The sequence below is a fragment of the Centroberyx gerrardi genome, chromosome 15 (genome assembly GCF_048128805.1).
Source record: "Centroberyx gerrardi isolate f3 chromosome 15, fCenGer3.hap1.cur.20231027, whole genome shotgun sequence".
NCBI lineage: Eukaryota > Metazoa > Chordata > Actinopteri > Beryciformes > Berycidae > Centroberyx > Centroberyx gerrardi.
The window spans coordinates 2,304,445-2,327,393 of record NC_136011.1 but is presented as its reverse complement, the minus strand read 5'-3'; the positions used below and the strand labels follow the sequence as shown (position 1 = coordinate 2,327,393).

At 41.6% G+C, this 22,949-nt stretch overlaps 1 protein-coding gene across 2 annotated transcripts in view; it reads left to right on the top strand.

Annotated features, from left to right (window-relative positions):
• The window catches only part of ltbp1 (latent transforming growth factor beta binding protein 1), a 153,107-nt gene that overhangs the window by 123,158 nt on the left and 7,000 nt on the right, over window positions 1–22,949 (top strand). For both annotated transcript variants that reach the window (XM_078288599.1, XM_078288598.1), the window contains 6 exons: window positions 7,431–7,568; window positions 11,179–11,340; window positions 12,742–12,831; window positions 14,354–14,482; window positions 19,121–19,261; window positions 20,817–20,996. In XM_078288599.1, the coding sequence (XP_078144725.1) occupies window positions 7,431–7,568; window positions 11,179–11,340; window positions 12,742–12,831; window positions 14,354–14,482; window positions 19,121–19,261; window positions 20,817–20,996 (840 nt within the window). The remainder of the gene's footprint in view (window positions 1–7,430; window positions 7,569–11,178; window positions 11,341–12,741; window positions 12,832–14,353; window positions 14,483–19,120; window positions 19,262–20,816; window positions 20,997–22,949) is intronic.

Sequence of the window (22,949 nt, the reverse complement as noted above, 5' to 3'; positions counted from 1 at the left end):
AACATGTGGAAAAATCCCATGTGAAACACATTACATCACATGGGCAATATGTAGAACATATGTGATTTGCACATGGGAAATGTGTGGTTTTGGAACTTTTTCAGCTGCTCCACATGTTATAACATGTGATAACATGATTACATGGGATTATCACATGGGAAATTAATGTGGGTTTTCTAGGTACGTCTGCCGATTTTATACATGGACCTTACAAGCTTTAATCTTGAAAGCATTCAGTCTCCATAACCCAAACAGCTCTACATTAGTGACTCAAACATCTGGTGCCCATCTTGAAACCTGTCCTGCAATATTGCTGTGACTGCTGAATGAAGGTTCACTTACATTAAGCCTTGGCTGGGCAGTCTGCCATGGATATATCGGCTGCCCATGTGGAATACCAACCATAACCTTTTCAGATAAGATGAAACTGAAATGATCCCAGTGGGGAAATTGAGTTGTTACAGCGGCAAATAGTAACAAGATACAGCAAGAAAAAAAAGAGAATATATAAACATAAAAACAAGCATATAGCAAATAAACATATACAACAAACACTTTCAACATATGTTAAGTAGAATCTATGCATGAGAAGTTTGGGAAAAAGTCTGGATTACAGCATTATGAGGTTTTGCAAAATAACCACAGACAAAGAATATATAAAAATGAATAGAACATTATAAAGATCTAAACATATCAATATCTGTGCAGTACGAAATAGATGGAATCACTGTAAAAGCATCAATATGCATGCAGTATGTAACAATGAGAGGAATATGGGAATATGAAAATAGCAGATATGAATTTACAGCACATACATCATGTACAATGCGCATGGTATTCACATTAACAAGTCTGCAGGAGGCCATAGCTACAATATGTACAGGGAGAGTCACTGTGTGTAGCCAAAAAACGATACGCCTTGTCATGCAGATGCAGATAACATATGTTATGTTGGGAATATGACACATATTCATCTTGGATACATTTTTGATAAATAAATCACATTACAAATGTGATAAATTTGTAACTCGTCAATTTGTAGCTCGTCAAGTCTAGTCAAGTTTATAGAATAGAGAGACTTTATACCTGGTTATAGAATATCAATCTCTGTAAACACTGATTATTATCTACTTCATCAATAGCTTCTGTTTAATTATGGATCAGCTTATCCTCAAACGATTTGTACTGTCTTTTAGCCTGTAATCTAAAGAGTTGCCCAAATTCCTAACAGATGTTTAACAACGAAGAACCAAAACTGATGTATGCCACTTGTACACTCCAACTTTTTTCTTTCAGTAACTGGACTGAACATGAGTTAAGGCGCGCTTCACTTTGAGACAAATTGATAGGAGTGTTTAAGGTACTCTGCCTTCCCTCAGACTCTTGTTTTTTGGACAGAAATTTTCCCTCACTCCTGCGAGAAAAAAAGATGGCAGAAGCTTGATTGATGAGACCATTTATTTTCATTCAATTTGAAGGTGTGCTTGCGCGCGCCTCTGCGACGGTTTAAACATTTACCGCTGCTCAGAGCCTGGGATTGGAGAAGGCGCTGGAGCTTAGAGTCAAATGGCATTTTCCCACGCACACACACACACACACACACACACACACACACACACACACACACACACACACCATTCTCAAGTGAAAGTAATGGGGTCGGAGACATTAATCTATATTACTGCTGAAAGCCGTGTGTGTGCCCAGATGTACGGTTCCTGTCTGCTTATCCCCACTGAAAAGACAATTCTCCGACACAGATTAAAATTGTGTATACCTCTCTAACCGTGTTAGGGTTAGACCAATATGGGTGTTTAAAGGCCGATACCGATATCAATATTTTGTAGTGAAGCTGCCAATAGCTGATAACTTTATCTTTACTTTAACAATATTATTCAGTATTTCTCTACGAACCAGTAATCCCTTAAAATAACCTTACATTTACATGAATGCACCCCTTAATTCAAGCAAAATCCCCTTAAAATGAGTTAAGGGAGTTATTAATGGAGGAGACCCCATCAAAACCACGTTAAACACCCCTTAATGTTTGACTGCTTACTTCCTAATTTAATGTAAAATTCAGGGAGTCAGGAACTTTCCATTAATAACCCTGTAAACCATGCACAAAAGGAATAAAAAATCCCTTAATTTCTAGTGTCTCCGCATACCAACCCATGAATAAATCCCTTATAAACCCATGATACTAACCTTACTTTTTTAAAGCTGTTATTTTTAGTGGATAATTAACCTAAATCTGTGGTGAAGCCTGACATCCAATGGTGAAAAGTAGGGTACTGCACTGGCCATCTGCTATTGGCTGGTCTTTGGTGCCAGGTGATGTCACCTTCTATAGAGTACAACAGGTGGTGACATGGAGGGGATGGGACGCTCTTCTCTGTTGCAGCCCCACTTTGTGATTTAGGGCAGGGTTAGGGTTCTCAACGTGGGGTCCGGGGACCACCAGGGGTCCTTGAGGGGGTTCCAGGGGATCCACAGCAAATTGATGAATTATTAAACTTAAGTATTATTTAATTTACAAGAAGTTAACAAACATAGTTTCCTGATCATAGTTTCACTGTTATCTCCACAATACAGACATGACTGTCTGTATTATAGGTAGTCAATTCTGGACAAAATCATATCTTACAATAAAAATATTCTCAGATTTGAGTCCGAGAGACAAAATCTCATCAATTAGGGGTCTGTGGCTCCAATGTGGACTTAATCCTTGATCTGAAAAAGGTTGAGAATCACTGATTTAGGCTGATAAGGCTGGATTTTTACATTGAAATCTTGTTTTAAAGTGGTGTTTAATTAAATTCCCAGTAGGATTGAAAAGGTCTTAAAAAGTCTTAAATTTGGTTTTCTGAAATGTGCAGATAGCCTGTCTTGGCCATCAGGCCCAGTATGAGCTGGAGCTGGTGGGTGCTGGTGGTTTCCCCAGGCTAACTGGGCCCATGCAGCTTCCATCTAGTCCAATTTCCTCCAGCAGGAAGGGTTGTCAGAGCTGGCTTCCCCCTTCTGGACCCTGATAGAAAACTTCCCCCAAAACACACTCTCCCAGTGACCTACCTAGAAAGCACACACACACGCACGCACGCACGCACACACACACACACTCACTCTCTCTCTCTCTCTCTCTCTCTCTCTCTCTCTCTCTCTCTCTCTCTCTCTCTCTCTCTCTCATACACACAGACTCAGGCAAGTACGCGTTCATAGACAAACATGCAACGAGGCACACTAAAAGTACAAACACACATAGATGACCCCCGCTCCCCCCCCCCACACACACACACACACCTACACACACACACAAAGTACATATTAAGTACCAGCATGCACTCATTCACACGCCGCAATATGTACTCATACACACTTGCACACACTTCCCATCTGTACTTTGGCAGTGCTGCTGGGTCCCACCCCAGTTCAGTCCAGCCAGCTGCCTCCTCTCCACTGCCAAGCCATCACTCCACTCCACTGTGGCTAGCACAGATGGACTCACTTACACACACACACACACACACACACACACACACACATTCTGACACACACACAATCCATGAAAACCAGCGGTAGTGGTCCACCACTAACCATCCAGAATGCGTATCGTCTCCCTGTCTTCCTTCCCTTCGTCTACCCCTCTTCTCTCCCCTTATTTTCTCTCCTCTCCCTCCATCTTTTCCTCCTCCACTCTCCTGTGCCCTTTCCACCTTTTCACTGTTCCTGCCTCCATCTTCTCGCTTCAGACCATAAAGAGCAATGTTAATGTGCTGACTGATAAATCGGTACAGCTGATGCCATGTAAGTACATTTGCACTGCTTGTGGGGGGATGTAGCAAATACATTCATATGCAAATTAGTGTATGATGTCATCTGGCTACTTCTAGCGACTTTTTGAGCAGCCAATAATAACTCTTCTCTGTTAAAGCTATCTGGAGCTCAGAAACCGTAAGACTCACAGCAACCAAACTTAGGTAGGTTTCAAATCTCAGCTGCTACGCGGGCAACACAAACTACACCAATCGGCCAGATGGTGGCGCTATAACAAGCCACTTTACGTTTTCGGCAATAACTTCTGAACCGTTAAAGTTAGGTGCACATACTGTATTCAGTTTCCACCATATTCATACGAAAAATGGCTGTTTTTCTGCTTCTTCTTTCACAATTTTAGATTTTTTGCCTCCAAAATTTGTACACCACACTATCTAGCTACACAAGGATTAAACTTTTTTCCCCAACGACATAGCCACAATTAACTAATGAACGTGACCAGGAATGTTGCTAAGCAGAAAAATGGCCATATCTCATTGACTGTGTATCCAATCTTTACCAAACTTGACACTTATATGTTGAAAAGTGTTCATCAACTATAGCACTTTAAAATTATCCAATAGGGGGTGCTAAAACTTTTAAAACTTTATTTCTCACAAGTGATGTACCAAATCTCATGAAATTTAATACACATACTGAGTGGACAGGTACTAATCACAATTCTAAATTTGGTCAAAATTACTTCCGGTGGGCGTGGCCTATGACATTTTAGCTTATAACTTTGCTTATGATTGGACGATTGCTATGAAACTTGCTGAGCTCCTCAGTAATCCTATTTTTTTCATCCCAATCGGTGAAAGTAAGTCTGAATGGCAACGATAATCATTATGGTGCACTGATGAACTGTATAATCTTTCAAAATGAAAGCTTTCACCTCATTCACTTCCATTGTATTTATAACTCAAGCATTGTTTATAATCTCCATTGCACTTTTAAAATATTCAGTGTGGCATGTTTATCAACTGTGTTCACACTCATAATGATAGCATTTACAAATGTAATTTTCAGTATTAACAGCAACAACCTTTATCTTAGCAATATGCCAACTATGTCAACAGCTGCAGTCAAGGTGCCCCTGAAGACTGGGCAGCTCCCAGGTATGAATCAGTGTAACCGTACGAATGTAAAGCAGGTTGTTCCTGGAAAAGAGCAAAGAGCTCAGTTGACTTTCCCAGGATAAATGAAGATTGAAAAAGAAAAAAGACAGACCTCAGCTCAGTCAGTTCCTCTCTCTGTCCCTGTTCCCTGTTTCCCAGATGGAACAGAGCTATCACTGTTTTTTCCCTGCTGTCTGTTTTTGCCGTTTTTTTGTGTGGTTTTTTTTGGTTCAGGTCTGAGAATCAGACGGTATCCGTACTTCTGTTTCCCGTCACAGGGACGGTTTGAAAAGCTCTTCCTCGACTGCTGGGGTGATTTAAGTGATCTGTGAAAGTCTTTCCTCCCTGGTGTTTAGCTACAATTCGGATCAAGATCTCAGGCCAGTATCCCCTTTGGTCAGACCTCCTTTGCCTCCTGAGCCAGACAAAAAGGGAGTGTGTCAAATAAAACTCGAATGGTTTTTGTTCTCATTTTAGCCGGCCTCCGTGCCTGGGCAGAAATTGAACCCCATCAATGGCGGTGAAAAACCCCAAAGGGCATTCCGGGTCGCGCCACATAGATCCGTCATTTAATTAGGGCTCCTGCAAGCGTGATGAAACCAGTAAAACCATGCATTTTAATGTCACCGATGAATTATAGATTCTGGGGAGTGAGCTGGTGCTGAGGGAGAGGATGAGGAAAGGGCTTAGGAGTCAAGGCGGCAAGAGAATTGGAGGGTGGAATTAATTTCAAGCAATCCTCTTCCTGCTTCATGTATACCTGGTGGGGTTGGTTGTTGGGCTTTTGATTTATAGTGGTGGCGATGACAGATATATGCAGTGAGCCAAGTTGGCGGCCATTACTGGAGAGGAGAATGCCATGGCCATCTGCGCTCTGAGTCTCACAATGATGCAGTCACCATGCCTCCACGGACCAGGGAATACCTTTGTGTAGTAGTCACATAGCCACATTTCTAATCAGTGAATTACACACAAATAGATTTTACATGTGATTGTGTGTGTGTTTTTGTACTTATGTCCATGTTAGAACCAGTTTCAGTTTTAGAGCTTGAGGGAGAGAGAGTGAGGACTCTTTTTTGAAGTCATTTTTGTCGGTCCTCACTTCTTCAAGGGGTTGTATTAGGATTAGGATTTGGGTTTAGGATTAAAATTAGAATTAGGATTAATTTTTGGTTAGGGTAAGGGTTACGGATAGTCTAGTTTAGGGTTAAGATTAGAATTGGAATTGGGTTTAGGGTTAGGAGTTAGGAAATGAATGTAGTCAATGGAAGGTCCTAACAAATCTAGCACAGTAAGACACGTGTGTCTGTGTGTTTCTTTCCATTAGTATGTGTGCTTGCCTATATCATGGATATCCCCATACATACTAAACAAGCTGACATTTTTCTGCCTCTATATTTTCTAACACAGCATTTCCCTAGCTCCAACATATGAAAATATCATTTTCACAGGCCAGGCCAACAGATATTTAGAGTATGGCCAAATGGAGTGTATAACCCAAAAGAAGGGGAGTGAAAAATCCTAGCTCCAGACTTACTTTTGCTATAGTCCTATTCTCCACAACTGGAAATACCCTTAAGTATACACAGTATATCACCTCTTAAGGGGCTACAATCTGTCTTTTCCATTGTGGCCGGGGCCGGGGCTGCTATCCCACTTTTACTGATCCCCTCTTGTAGCACACCCACTCTTTCCATCCCTGCTGACTCCTTAACACTTTCTAGCTCATTAAGAAGCTGGACCACACCGCAGTGATGTGGAGAGAATATAGAGCCATGCTAGATGACTTGAGATGGAACAACATTATTGTCCTTTTATTGTACCCCACAGTCAAATCGGGGGAGGGACTATGGATCAGTCCTGGTTCCGTCCGTCCATCCATCACACATAATATCTCATATGCCACTGATTGGACTGACTAATCTAAGTATTGGTGCTACAACATTTGTTGCCACAATGTGGGGGAGTCTCACCACTGTGTTCTCATTACAATGATCAGCCCAAGGGGGGGGGGGGCTCTACATCATTTGTTCGGTCATACATGTGTCACACACAATATCTCAGACACCACTCATCTGATTTTGATAAAACTTGGGGAAATGATGCATCTCACTGCTGCATTCCAGTCTTCAGAATTACACTGATTGGCCCAAGGAGGAACTACAATTAAAGCTCAAAACAAGGTGACATATTTGTTACTGATTGGCCCATATGGAGGCTTCATCATTCGTAGGGGACGACATGTTTACCTTGCCTTGTTTGGGTTGATGTCGAACTTGCCCACCTCCTGCACGTTGCCATCTGTCAAATGCTTTCTATATCCCCTGCAATCCTGCTCCAATGCGTAATTCTGTGATGACGTATGGACAAGCCTACCTACGCCCTACTTATGGTTGCGCGCAGTGCAGCACGCTCGCAATAGGTGGTCGCCCAAAGAGGGTAACGACAGTTATTAGTGCTAGCCACTTACCAACATGTTCTCGTCTTCCTCCCCAACAGATGTGAACGAGTGTGAACTGCTGAGCAGTGTGTGTGGTGAAGCCCAGTGTGAGAACGTCGAGGGTTCCTTCCTCTGCGTGTGTCCGGATGGCCAGGAGTACAACCCCATGACCGCCAAGTGTAACCCTGTTCCCACAGGTGACCCACCTTCAGCCTTCATGCAAACCAGTCCACAAAGAGCCATCTGAATTTACACACAGTTATTGTCCTGCAAAACCTCCACTACAATTTTACCATTCTTCTGTCATTGACAGCTGATGTTGTCCTCCTGCCAAGTCATGTCATATCTGCTTTACTGTAAATATGAGCTGCCAACTGGGAATTTTTTTTTACATCAGCCTCCTAGTGGTAATTAATAGTAGAGTTTTAGGCTCTGAAAGCTTCCTTCCCATGTCATGGATGTGGAGGTGACAAACACTGTAGCAAATCCACCAATGTCTGCAGTCCAAGGTAATAAAAATCAAAATTATCAGTTATATTCCCAACCATTCAAGCAACTCTACTTAGGAAAGTGGGTAATGTCTGTTACAGTTTGTTTAAGGTTGATTTTAAAGTAGCAATTGACCTTCCAATTGCCATCTTGAATTGGGCATTCCAATAAATTTAACGTGAACCATTCCAAGTTGTAGCAACAAGATGTTCTTCCACTTCTTCCTATATGACGTGACCACGGTATAAACCAAACCGTTGATGATGCAGTGTAAAATGACAAAAATACATTCCTTTCAAAGGGAAAAACCAACCAGTATTTTCTCATCTCCTGAAAAACAGACACTAGAAAAGCAAGGTTTCTACAGGACACTGACAGCACTATACTACTATGTACCAAAGAGAGTTTCAGCTAAACCCACTTTCAGTTTCAACTACTATTTATCAAATGTCTGTATTTAGACTATACATCTAGGGTTAAATTGTCCCCCTCTCATCAAGTATCCAAATGTACAACAGATTTTAAACCATTGTACAAGAATCTTAATCTTAAAGGAATAGTTAACCCAAAAATGAATATTTTGTCATAATCTACTCACCCCCATGTCAGTTGAAACACTGGTGAAGTTTGTATGTCAATATAACACACAGCAAGTTAGCTGGCTCAGCTTCATAGCAGCCTTCTCCAAAAAAATTGGAGTGAATGGAGACCGTTTCTTTAGAGTTACAAAAAGGACAAAAAATGACCATGTGACCAGTGACATTTTTTCTGCCATTGCAGCACAAAGTAGCTCTGTACCACTTTGTTTCTAAAATACTCACGAAAAAAGCTACTTTTGTTTCAGGGTCCATTTTGTTATTTCTGACTAAAAAGTACTTGAATACACAATGAGTTGTATTTATGACTGTAAAACTCGGAAGTACGAGCTAACAAGGAGCACATGAAGGCAGCAAGACTCTTGCACCAGATAACTGTAGGGCAACCAGAGCTCCGTGAGTGGGGAAAATCTAGCACCCACATCTATTGCACCTACAGTGCAATCGTTTGGCTTCAGAACGCTTGGATTATGTGTTTAGAGTAATTTTATGGTCATTTTTTGCCCTTTTTGGAACTCTAAAGAAACAGTCTCCATTCATTCACTGTGTTATATTTACATACAAACTTCACCGGTGTTTCAAGTGACATGAAGGTGAGTAGATAATGAAAACATTGTCATTTTTGGGTGAACTATTCCTTTAAGGACTGTTAAATTCCTGCTATTATGAGGCAATTAGTTAATTTGGTAACTTAACTCCTTCATGTGAAACCAGCAATGTTCTCTACTATCTCTTTTTTGGTTTTTGTTTATAATCATAGAGCGATTTCTGGAATGCAAAAAGGACCATTTCCATGTTTTTGCTACTACAAGCAGTGTCTTGTCTGCGAATGAACAATTGCAAAACAAATGGCTGGCTATCTGTAATTATCTCTGGCATTCAGGACTGAAACCCATTACTAAGCAAGGGAAAGGGAAGTAAATGTGCATAGGTTCGTGTGCACCTGCGTGTGTTCGTGCATGTGTGTGTGTGTGTGTGTGTGTGTGTGTGTTGCTCTCCAGGTACATGATTAAAGCAGTGTGAAGCAGATGTGTGCTCTGAGGGTAGAGGCTGGCAACATCCATCATGGGGCCGATCTGCTCTACAGCCTCTAATTGTCCCACTTTACAGCCCTGTATGGGAAATGTCACCCGGGGAAGGAAGGGGGGGGGGGGGGGGGGGGGGGGGGCAAGCTGCAGCTTTATTGTTATGTGTTTCTACAACTGGTTTCTCAAACTGTGGATCGTAACAGAAAAAGGATCACAAGTCTAATTCTGATGGGTCCCCTCATGACTTTAAAATCACTGAGGGGGACAAGAAGGGGATAAGCTGCCCAATTTCAAGCACACTAGGGCTTGTAAACAAAAGTCACATGGACTCACAAGTAGCTTTTTTATTGGACAGAGTTCAAATAAACCGCTCCAAACATGCTGGCTGTGAACGCACCCTTGCTAAACTAACTAGTCCTGTGGTCTGGTAGCATCATTACTGGATTTAAAAGACAGAGATGCGAGGTACAGGGGAAGTTTCAACAGTAGAGCCTTATGTAATGCAATGCATTTCCCTTGTCATTGTTTAGAAGACCAGCAATTTTCTGATACAAATCACAATGGTGAGAGTGAACACTGTGGCAAACTGCATTCAAAAGCTTCAAAGTAGAAGGGGCAGCATGCATATACAAAATGACTCCATAATCAAATCCAGTCATGACTGTGGACTGTATGAAACATGCTTTGTTTCTGTATAAAAATCCAAATTGAATCCTCAGTTTTTCGGTAAGGTATTCCACATGGGTCTTGAATGAAAATCGTATTAGTTATCTAGGCACTTTTTCCATGCTTACCCAAACCCAAATTATTAGTTTTGAACTGATAGCCCCCACCATTTAATTTTGGTTGTCTCATTTTCAGGTTATATTCCGTTAGTTTAAGCAATATTCTTCAATAATTCTGTCCACCATATTCATAAGAACTTGAACTGCTCCCCTCCCTCAACTTTCAATCAATTTCCAAATTTTTCAAGAATTTATTCAATTCAACTAAATTCAGTGAGCTTCATTAAAATGACGCACGTGTCCATAAGATAAGAGATAAGATAAGATAGCACTTTATTGATCCCCTTGGGGAAATTCAGGTGCCACAGCAGCAATTGACGGACAATACCAAAGAAGTAAAGTATGTCAAGTACAGGTAATAAAGAAATAAAGGGAATAGCTATGGAAATAAATAGTACATATTGCCAAAGAAGAAATTCAAACATAACAAACAAAACTTTTGTTTACTTTTGTATTAGATTCCCCAATACAAGGACAAAATAAATACATCTGTATCTTCCTTATATTAATTACTGATGGATGATCAATAATTAATTATCTAATTAAACTCCTAGTTTAATTACATTAATCTACTCCCGAATACTGGCATCTTATCTTTGTGAAGTCTACCTAAATCTAGTCAACAAAGACACTGGTTTTCAACCATGTGCCATCGTGACCAGAGAGTCTGCAGCTTTCTATTCCAACCAAATATTACACTAGCTGAGGTCATTGATTAGTCCCTCCTCTCTGATTGAAGATGTGCTAATCAGTGAATTCAGCTGCTGTAGTGTTTAGATTCTTGTCATGTCATCATATGGCTTTGGAACCACACGCATCATATTTCACATCTCATCTTGTCACGTTGCCTCCCTCTGTCTGTTCCCTCCTTTTCTTCTCCCCTCCCTCCTTCCCCCATCCATCCTTCAGTGTCGTCGGTGGAGCGTAAGGAGTGCTACTACCGTCTGAACGACGAGAACCTGTGCGAGAGCGTGCTGACCAGCCACGTCACCCTGCAGGAGTGCTGCTGCACGCTGGGAGCCGGCTGGGGTGACAACTGCGAGGTCCACCCCTGTCCTGTCAACGGCACCGGTGAGGAGGACGAGAGGGTGGGGGAGGAGGAGGAGGGAGAAATCTGGATAATAAAGCACAGATGCACTCAGTATCCACTTCATTAGGTACACCTATAGTACCAGCTAGGGCCCCCCTTTTGCCTCCAGAGCAGCTTCGGGTTCTAGATTAAATCAGGTGCTGAAAATTTTCCACAGGTAAAAAGTAGCTCTGTACCACTTGGTTTCTAAAATAGTCAGCAAAAAAGCTACTTTTGTCTGGCTAAAAAGTGAATACGCTGTCAAACTCAGAAGTATGAGCTTAGAAGGAGTACATGAAGGCAGCAAGACTCTTCCACCAGATCGCTGACAGCCAAAAGGCCCGCAAGAAGTTTCCTTTCTGTTGACTGAATGCATTTGTTGGATCATTGCATTTGGTTTGTATTGTTTATTGCTATTTAAATTTATTCTAGCCTATTTAAAACATGTGTCCGGTAAATGTTCTACTTGTCCGGAATCCTGAAATCTTACCAGCTTTGTTTGCCAGCAAAAAAATGTCTAACAGAAACCCTGGTCTGGACTGAACTGAAGTCACTGTCATCTTCCTGAACCATCCTTATTCTGCTGGAAGTTTCTATTTGACAAAGGCTAGACTGGGCCTGGTCAGCAACGATGTTTAGGTTTCACTGTGGTGTCCAAAGTAGGCACAATAGGTATTAAGGGGTCTAATGTGGGCCAAGAAAACATTCCCCACACCTTACACCACCACTAGCCTGTACTGTTGACACCAGGCAGGATAGATCCATGGATTCGTGCTGTTAACCATCACCATGTTGCAAGAGAAACCTGGATTTGTTGGACCAGGCGACGTTTTACACTCTTCAATCGTCCAGTTTTGGTGACCTTGTGACCACTGTAACTTCATCTTCTTGTTCTTAGCTGACAGGAGTGGAAGCTGGCTTGGTCTTCTGTTGCTGTAGTCCATCCACTTAAAGGTTGGACCAGTTGTGGTTCTGAGATGTCTTTTTGCACACCACTGTTGTGCTGAGCTGCTATTTGCTGTTAGCTTGAACCACTCTTACCATTTTCCTCTGATCTCTCCCATCAACGAGCCATTTTAGCTGAATGGATGGTTTTCGGTTTTAGTATTATTTTCGGTAAACTCTAGACATTGAAGTGCCAAAATCCCAGAAGGCACCAACCATCAGACCACTTTAAAAGTGTTGGCCAGTCTAACAGTTAGCTGAACAGCAACTGAACCTCTCCACCCTGTCGGCATGATTTGTACTTTTGCTTTATTTATCCATAACTCACTGTCTGGTGGAGTGAGCTGTTTTGTGTACCTAATAAAGTGAACACTATATGCATACATAGATATGCACGTAGTGTTCATGCATATGTTGATATGCTAAACCTCTGTACCTATGTTTCTGTGCCCTTTCAGACCAATTTAACCAGATGTGTGCATCCGGAAGAGGTTTTATCCCTAATGGAGACTCTGTGTATGGAGTACCCACGGCTGGCAGCTACAAAAGTAGGTTTAACTCATTGGAACATAAATTTCATCAGCTTGCTCACCCCTGGAAACTGTATTTCTAGACTAGACTCGCTGTGCTAATGCCAAAATACCTCATTTTGTCTGCAGTTTTACATCAGTTTACATCATTTGAAGCAAACCGGAGTTGTTGGTCCAAGGCTAGACGTGTCAGTGTTGCACAAAATATGGTTCTTAATTGGTTCTTTGGCTGCAATCATAAGGGAACCTGTTCTGGTGCTATAAAGAAACTTTTTAATAATTTGTTGGTACAATATAGAACCATTTTTCGTTATCTTTTGGTGCTATGTAGAACATTTTTTGAGAACTTTTTGTTGTTACATAAACTCTTTTCTGATAACCTTTTGGTGCTAGATAGAACATTTTTGGTGCTATGTCTTGGTAATGTTTTACTGCTACATAGGACATGATGTGATGTAGCAAAAGCACTGCAAGCTGCAATCTCTGTGTGAGTGCATGAGTGAGCGCTGAAACACTTGGCTAGAGATGTCAGTCTCAAATACTAGACATATTATCTCCACGTGTTCACTTCCCCTTCACTCTCACTGCCTCTCCACCATTCTATTCTCCTCTCATTCCATTTCATCCTTTTCCTCTCCTTTTATTCTATCCCATTTCCTCTCCTCTCCTACCCGCTCCCGGACGTAAACAAGACATTGTGCCTTAACACAAAAATTAATTCACCGGCCTTAGTTGAATAATTGAATTTTGAAGAAGCGGCCGAGTGGAGGGAAATCTGGCGGTCACTGAATATGGGAGGGATGGAGGGAGGGAGGGGGAGAGAGAGAGAGAGAGGGAGAGAGACAGAGAGAGAGAAACAATATTCAGGGACATGTCTTCAATTAGGGGAACTGTTCTCCACTACCAACACCAACACCCAACCAAACCAACAGCAGAAACACACACACACACACACACACACACACACACACACAGGAGTTCAGGTACTGAAACAGAGACCTTTGAGGATTTTCCAGTCAAAGCCTTGTCTCTGCATGCTGGAACTACATGCTGCCACTCATCTTCTACACTGTGTTCTTTTTTCCACTTTTCTTTTCTTTTCTTTTCTTGTTCATGTTCCTGTGTATTTTTTGTGTAAATAGATGACAGGTTATCCCTGACAGGTTTATCCATGATATCATGTATGTTTGTGTGTATACCTTCACACCTGTGACTAGAATAGAGGACTAGAGGAATTCTATGTGCAAATTAGCGTATGACATCATCTGGCAACTGCTGACTTTTTGAGCAGCCAACAGCTACTTGCCAAAATAAATCTGGTGTGCACAGGCGTTTATTTATGCTAATGCTATGCTAATGTTACAGCTACGCTACATGTGTAGCTCCTGGGTCTCCATTGTAAGTCAATGTAAACTTACGAAACCAACGATACAGCCTCTCCTAGTCGGTGATGGAACTTTATATTCTGTGTGTGTGTGTGTGTTTGTGCGCTTGTGTGCAGTAGTAAACCCTTTGTTGCCCTCTCTCTGCCTGTTTGCAGATGCAGATGAGTGTGCATTGTTTGGCCAGGAGGTGTGCAAAGGAGGCTTCTGTCTGGATACTCTGGGCAGCTACGAGTGTTACTGCAAGACTGGCCACGACTACGACCCCACCAAGCTGGAATGCAGAGGTCAGGGTTAAACAAAGCTCATCAACTTTATTGTATTTGTTGCATTTAGACCATCACGGGACACTAAAATTCTCCATTGAACCCGAGGATAATAATCAATTTAGGTTAAGGGCTTCCATTGATTAATTCTACAATAAAGGCTACAATTGGTCTAACTCTACTTATGATTAGAATAGTCATTAATTTAAACTCTCTCTACCACGAAAGCACCAGGAAGTCTTGAATGCATTATGGCAATGCAGAGCGGCAAGGCACCTGGTCCAGATGGCTACCCAATTGAATTAAAAAAAAATTCTATGTTCAAAGGCTCACTAGACTGGAGAGCCTTGCCACATACAATGACTGAGGCATCCATAACCCACTTGCTCAAGCCAGGTAAAGACAACCAAACTGTGGATCATTTTGGCTCTCTATCTCTCCTATCGCTTTGAATAATGATGCTAAAATCTTAGCCAAAGCACACGCCCTACGTCTAGATTTACATCAAAGTCAAATTGGCCGGCAGATCATCCACAAAAAGGGTCGGTAAGCTTCAGAATAGGATCTGTTCATGCACGCATGGCTTGGTAAAGTAGCGCAGAACATGACTGAACATGACAGGTAATCCTTGACACCAACATTGCACTGTGCCGCTGGATTGGCGCCGACACACCCCCTACTGCACCTCTCCTCCCACTTCAGCACTTCGAAAATACCACTTCGTCACGAAAATAGGGCCCTTGGTGTTATTCTTGGGACTGGAGAACATGAAATTTGCACTGAGAGTCAAATAGTAAATTCCACTGAAGTTTCATATCTGGATGACTGACTAAAAACTCTGACAATCAATGAAGATGACCATCACTGTAAACACTTATTTTCAGTGTTTATCGATCCTATTATATGAAATGGCAACTTTAATTTCAACAACAAAAACAAAAAAAGGAAAAAATGTGAATGTCTCGAATCTTTTTTGTATTTCTAAATGCTTCATGATTTGTGAAAAAAACACAAAAAAAATACTCTGACTCTACAACACCACACACACTGACACATACAGCACACACATACAGGAATACACACATGCAAGGATATATATATATACACACACACACACACACACACACACACACAGATGTATATGCACGCAAATGCTTCATTCAATTCATTTACACAGGTGCACTCCAGGATAAGATGAAACTTATAGCAAATGTAGGTTATGTTATGAGCAGTAACTCCAGCATTCAGTACCGCTCTCATGTCGAGCTGAGTTTGAGTATTCAGTATACAGGTTACGTACGTACTGAAACTCGAGAACCCAAATGAATAGCTCGCTCAACAATGCACTGCTTCCTCAAAGAGCGGGTTTGAAAGTGAGATGTCTTTGTTTGTAAAGGTACGTGGCGATCGTTGACAGTGGTACTGTGGCTCACTGTAGCATGTACTTTGATAATTTACAGAAGCCATTTGTCTCAGTGCATAGGCTTGAAAGAGAGCGGGTGGGGAGAAAGGCAACTAGCCAGACTTGTTCAATGAGCTTTGCTGGAAACTCAAAGTGGGTGGAACATACCACTACAGACTCTGTATGTTTCGAGCTCGAGAATGATTTGTTCAAAATGATTTGTTCGTTCTTTTTCGCCCAGCACTAGTATGGAATACAGCATTAACATTGTGTGAGGAAAAACAGCAATAGCACTTAACTAAGGCAAACAACGAACAAATGCAAAATATGTAATATACGAAAATCTGCATCTATCTAAATAGTGATAAAAATGTCAATATATGCAATATGTAACAATGGAGAAGAATAGGAGGTAACAGTTCGTGGAATTAGTGTTACTCCTACATCAGTGAACTCAGATCAGCCTTAGATTAAGTCAGTGGTTCCCAGCCTTTTTCCAGTCATGCCCCCTTTTGAACATTTTGAGAACGTCACCCTCCCATCGTTATAATAAATGTATTTCCTAGGTAAGAAAAACAAAAGAAAAGATGCAACTAAAGTTCTGCCTGACCCATTTATTTCAACTTGTCCATGTTTAACCAGTGGTGTTAGTCTGGTCAAATATAAAACATTTTTATGTTATCATAAAATTGGTTCCATTTGATGGTGTCACAGTGTCTCAGTGATTAGCTCTGTGTCCACACAACCAGAAGTTTGTATTTTTGATTCCAAGTCCTTTCTGGCTGGAATTTACATGTTCTCCCCATGTTCTCTAAATTGTCCATAGGTATGAATGGGAGTATCTATCTATCTGTGTTAGTTCTGTCATAGACTAGGCAGGGTGTCTCCCTCCCTTACACCCAATGCATGCTGGGATAGGCTCCAGGTGGTGAAGGACCTTGCGCGACTCCAGCGCGGCCAGTCGTTTTGGGTGCAATTGCGTCATTTTGAACACGGCCACTCCGTTGTGTCCATTTCTGCGTGAAGCATGTACCAGGCACAGGAAGGCCCACCAGCTTACACTAGACCCTAATCAAGCTGGGACTAAATAGATCACACTGTGCTCCCTGACCAACACTAAGGACCTGCCTCAGCCCAGAGTCTTGTGGTGTTCTGCTACATTAGCGACATATTATTTAGACAGGACAGGGTGGAGAGCACAGCGGCTAATGCAGGAGACCAACCACAGGGTGGATGCATGTCTGAACCATGAGGAAAGCACATCCACGTATGGCATCAAGGACCAGCCACTGGCACTGGTACCAAAGCCCAACCAATTACCAGTTGACTATATTTTAATTCTCTGATGTGAAAAACACAAGGTTCTATTACAAGTCTATTATATTTGAATTCCAGCACTACATAGTTGCTGCAAAGCTGTGAAGCCACTGTCGGGCAAAAATAAGATTCAGGCTGCTACCCCGAATGGTTTCTGTGGCAGTTTGGTGGATTTATAGAATAATTTCACCATGCATGGCTCTGGGCGACCAGTGTAGGACTGGAAAATACTGAGCACCAGTCTACAGTTCCTTAAATAGTAACTGAACCCCAAACCCAAATATGTGGTGAAGCCTGACATCTAATGGTGAAAATTAGGGTACTGAACTGGCCATCTGCTATTGGCTGGTGTTTGGTGCCAGGTAATGTCACCTTCTACAGAGTACAACAGGTGGTGACATCACCTGGCACCAAAGTTCAGCCAATAGCAGATGGCCAGTTCAGTACCCTACTTTTCACCATTAGATGTCAGGCTTCACCACAGATTTGGGTTTGGGGTTTAGTTACTCTTTAAAAAGTCTTAAAATTTTACATTTTAATTCGGCCTTAAGTTAATAATCTGCGACACCAAAGATGGGTACAAAAATATAAAAACACCACAGCAATGACCACTTAGCACCAAAGATGGAGACAAAATAAAAACAAGACTAAGAGTCTATTGAATTTTGTGGAAGCATCCCTGCCAGGAATCGAGGACCGGTCTCCCAATTGCGAGTCTGCAATCTAACTCCCTGCGGCACACTTTCACCCACGTGACCAAAAGTAGTGAACAGAGCGACCGTCCGACAGTGCGATCCATAGCTAAAAAAACACCACAGCAATGAGTTCTTAGCACCAAAGATGGAGACAAAATACAAGTTTTAAAAACAAGGTTAATGTTGCATTTGATTCTTCAATTTGGTTTCAGAGGTCTTAAAACTTAAACTCAGTTTCTCACTACTTTTCAAGTGAGAAATCTCCCTGGTTGCACAGATCCTGTTCAGATTCTGCAGGCTGCTTTGGGAGTTGAAGTTGCTCCTCAATTTCAACTGAACTGGCATTAAAAAAGGTCTTCAAAATTTATATTGCAGATACCTGGAGCACTTGAAAGCAGGATGCTTCATTATTGTCATCTTCCGTTATTATCTTTATTTACTTATCATGTGGTCTTTGTGGTAAGGACATGCCAGGTTAGAACTATTTTATTGAACAAAGTGACGGGACAGGAGAGGACTGGGCGGAGAGCAAAGCCCAGTGGAGGTTTGGGTCTTGGCTGGCGTGGTTGTCTGTTTGAGGCCCATTATGCCTGACCTGAAGAGTCATAATACAATTTAAGAAAACCACCCCAGGTCTGGCCTGAAGCCTCTGTGCTTTATATGTGCAAGTGTTTTTATATATCAAGGAACAGATGGATATTTTTGAAATGGGCATGGGCCAAATGGCTATTTCAGTCATGCAGCCCATTCAGCAGCTATAGCCACAATGTTGATGTGTATCAAATATGCACACTGGCTATGTGTATTTATGAAATGTATATATACCCATTCTATACATATTCCTAGAGAAAATAAAGGGGGCAAATGTTAGCTTTTATTCCAGGGTTATATTTCTGTGATATTTGATACCTGAATTAAGCTGATCCAGTTGTAGTCCAGCTATAATTTGATCACTTACTTGATGTAGGCTGCAAGACTTTAACATTTACTGATTTCCTTGTGACGGCTGAAGTGAACTGTTGTCAGCAATATAAAACTGGTTTTGTGTGTGCAAGCATTTGTGAGTGAGTGGGAACTAAATTGTCTAGGTTAATGAATTTTAAGCTAAATGACTGTGTGTGTGTGTATGTGTGCATTTGTGAGTGGGTGTGAAGAATCATTAAGTGCAGCTGGCACGATGCAGAAAGTCCTCTGACCAAGTTCTGTTGTTTTTGTGTTTTTTTTTTTCGTCTTTCTTCCCTCCAGACATCGACGAGTGTCTGGACGAGTCGGTGTGTGTCGACGCAGCGTGCCTGAACACAGATGGCTCATACATGTGTTTCTGTACACACCCCATGGTGCTGGACCCCGACAGCAACCGCTGCGTCTTTCCCCCTGAGGTGGCCGGTAAGACGAGAACTCTTTTAGCAACTTTACACAAAAAAGAGCATGTATGTCCAGCAAGCATCCCCTGGGTAGATTTAGATGAAAAACACATAAGCCACTTTCTATGTACATTTACAGAATCCAAAATGTCTTACAGCACTGAGAGCCCATACATTTGTAGCAATGGCTGGCTCCAGTTTCTGTATCTTTCAAAAATAATAGTGTGTCACTTTTATTTTGTAGCCCTCACTGTGGTAGTGAATATAGAAGACCCCTAACACTGCCTCTACTGCATTCATACAGCTGGATTTTCTCTAGAACTGCAACAATATCATATATAACTATATCAATAGTTCAACTTCTGTGATGACTACATCTGTGATTGATTGCACCTGTTTTATGAGTTTTTAGTATTATCAGAGTCTAGTTCTGGTTCTCCATCCACTTTTTACGAATAATGATGTATTGAATTATAAACGGTGGAGGAAACCGAGACTTGAAGCAGAACGTTTTTTGGTGATCATGTGATTAGTAGCAGTGGAAACGCATTTAATAAATAATTACGCAGGCTTGGCGTGATCGGCCGGACGAATAGTTCAAACTCGTTGGACAACAGTTCAGCGGCTTTGGACTTTCTGGAATGTTGTCTGTCAACTCACTTGCAATATTTTTATTTAAAGGTTACAACCCTGGAAAAACTCAGTTCTACCTGATGAAGGTCTGAACACCAAAACGTTGTAACCTTTAAATAGAAAGATTGCAAGTGAAAGTGTGCAGGACTTCTTGTTCTTGTCATTTTTCCTCTGAACCAGTCACAAGAATCTTAAGGTGTGCAAGGAGTGTTTCATGAAATGTTGTCTGTAAAATGTCTGTCCACCATCACCTCCAGAAATATCATGTGTTCTAACATGTGTAAGTCCCCATCATGGTTGTATGACCATTAGTTGGTACATTAGAACAGTGATTCTCAACCTTTTTCATGTCAAGGACCCTAATTCAGTCCACATAAGGGCCACAGACCCCCATTTGATGCGATTTTGTCTGATTCAAATCTGACAGTGAAACTATGATCAAAATAGTCATTCTTCTACATTCTCTAATTGTGTTAACTTCTTGTAAATTAAATAATGGTGAAGTTTAATAATTCATCAATTTGCTGGGGACCCCCTGGAACCCCCTCAAGGCCCCCTGGTGGTCCCCGGACCCCACGTTGAGAACCACTGCATTAGAATGTCATACTGTATGTGTTGTTTTTAATGTGTGTAAGTTTGAATGTTGCCAAGTGCATTTCTCTGTTTTCGTCTTCGGATGAAAGCATGAAATATGGTCAACATTAGTTAAAAGTAAAGAATTATGACTTGCCCAATACTAATCAATACCAATTAATACTAATGAAGTCTTGATTCATTCAATTTATTCACTTCAATCCAGTTGAGGAGAATGCACTTAATCCACATTTTTATTTTGTGACATTTCAAAGGTTTGTATAAAATTTGCTTGACACTTGGATAAAAACAGAGCTTATGATGTGGAACTCTGTATGTATCTGTGTGTGTGTGTGTGTGTGTGTGTGCAGACAACCGCGAGGCAGAGCAGACAGACTATCAGGGTATCTGCTGGCAGACGGTGACAGACAGCACGACCTGCACTCGGCCGCTGGGTCCCAACAACAGGAAGACCACGTATACAGAGTGCTGCTGTCTGTATGGAGAGGCCTGGGGCATGGACTGTGCCCTGTGTCCACCCAGAAACACCGGTACACACCATGCAACACACACACTGCTTTAAACACTGGTACACACCACACACTGCTTTCAATACTGGTACACACCACACACTGCTTTAAACCAAATCTGTGTAAAGCCTGACATCTAATGGTAAAAAGCATGCTATTGAAATTGCCATCTGCTATTGGCTGATCTTTGGTGCCAGATGATGCCACCACCTGTTGTGACATCACCTGGCACCAAAGAAATTACCGAAATAAAATGACCGCTTTGCCGGCGCAAGGTCACTGTGCTCACGGCTAATATCTTATTTATAAATACGGATAAATTATAAATTTGGACACTGGAAACTTTCCTTTGGGTCTTGGCAAGCTAGGTGAATCATTCTTGAGTGTATCTGACAATTTTATTATTTAGGCTGGGGTTACGCTATTTTTCAAAGCAGAGATTTACATGTACATCTGGGTCTCCATTGTAAGTCTATGTAAAGCCAATGTTACAGCTATGCTACATGTGTCTAACTTACGGTGACCAGACGTCCCGGTTTGTCCGGGATTGTCCCGGTTTCAAGATGGGTGTCCTGAGTCCCGACAAATATCTGTAAAACACTAAAATTTCCCGGTTTTCAACATTCACTACCAAATTGTCCCGGTTTTCACCACAATTAAAATAATAATAATAGTATTATACTTGTTTTCAGCGCTTACATAGACGTTTATCATGTTCTGTCCTGCTCATTTTCACCTAACCCAATCAAAAAACATAAACAATGCACCACGCGTCTGAATGTTTTGGTGGATTTTTAGAGACAAAACATCATTTTTCGTTTGCTGAGGCACTGTCCATGGTGTTGAAAGGTGCAGTCACTAGGTGTGCTAAGCGCTGAAATAATTGTCCCCCATCCTGATGAAAACGCCTATGGTGCGTGCATAAGCGCATACATGTGCGCGTGCATGAACGTGCGGTACACTTAAGGGTCCCGGTTTGGGGGTTTGAAAATGTGGTCACCCTAGTCTAACTCCTGGGTATCCATTGTAAGCTTATGTACATTCATGCTGTAATCTTAGAGGTTGGGTCAGATCTTACAGGACAAGGTACTGGTTCTTTAGGATATTGTTGGTTTTACATTGTTATAACCTGGTTCACTAGGCCTATCCCTTTCCCAACACACACATACACTCATTCACACACATTCCTGATGAGGTAGGCCAGTGGGTTTGGGAGTGCAGGTGTATCAGATTAAAGTGGAACGTCAGGCTCGCACACTACAGTTGCCAATGGACAGAGTGTGTGTGTGTGTGTGTGTGTGTGTGTGCGTGTGCGTGCGTGCATGCCAAAATCTTCATTTAGAGGGGAAGTAGGTTGCTAAGCCAGTACCACAACCTGAGTATTCTCTTCCTCAAATCCCCCTGTTTGCTAAGCTGTGGTGATGATGGCAGTGTAATTACTTTCAATCTCCCTGGAAACTATTGACATTTGTATTGGTGCTGCTGCATATTAAACTGCAGCAGAGGAGCCCTTGCTAATTTTTCAAAGCTATTTATGGCTTTTGTGTGACATTCATGGTCTTTATTGAAGTATTTTAAGAAGACAAATTGCAGCTGTGTACTTTGCTGTGGTGATATCTCTTTTTCCTCTATGAGAAGACGATTATCTCTGTCTATTTCAAGGTCTTTCACTATCTTCCCCTCCCTCTTTAATCTTCCTCCGCCTGTCTCCTCCCCCATCTCCCCTTGATATTACCAGCAATTGCATTTGCTAGTAATAGGAATAATTAACATGCTCTTCTTTCTTTCTCTTGTTCTCCTCCTCCCTTTCTAAGATCAGATGAAACTTTAATGATCCCTGTGGGGAAATTGCATCATTGCAGCAGCAAATAATAGTAGGATATAGCAAAGAAAAATAGAATATAAAGTAGAAAAGCTACATTTCTGAAGATTTCTGAATATTTGTGTGCTTGTGTAGGCAGTGTGAAGTAGTTC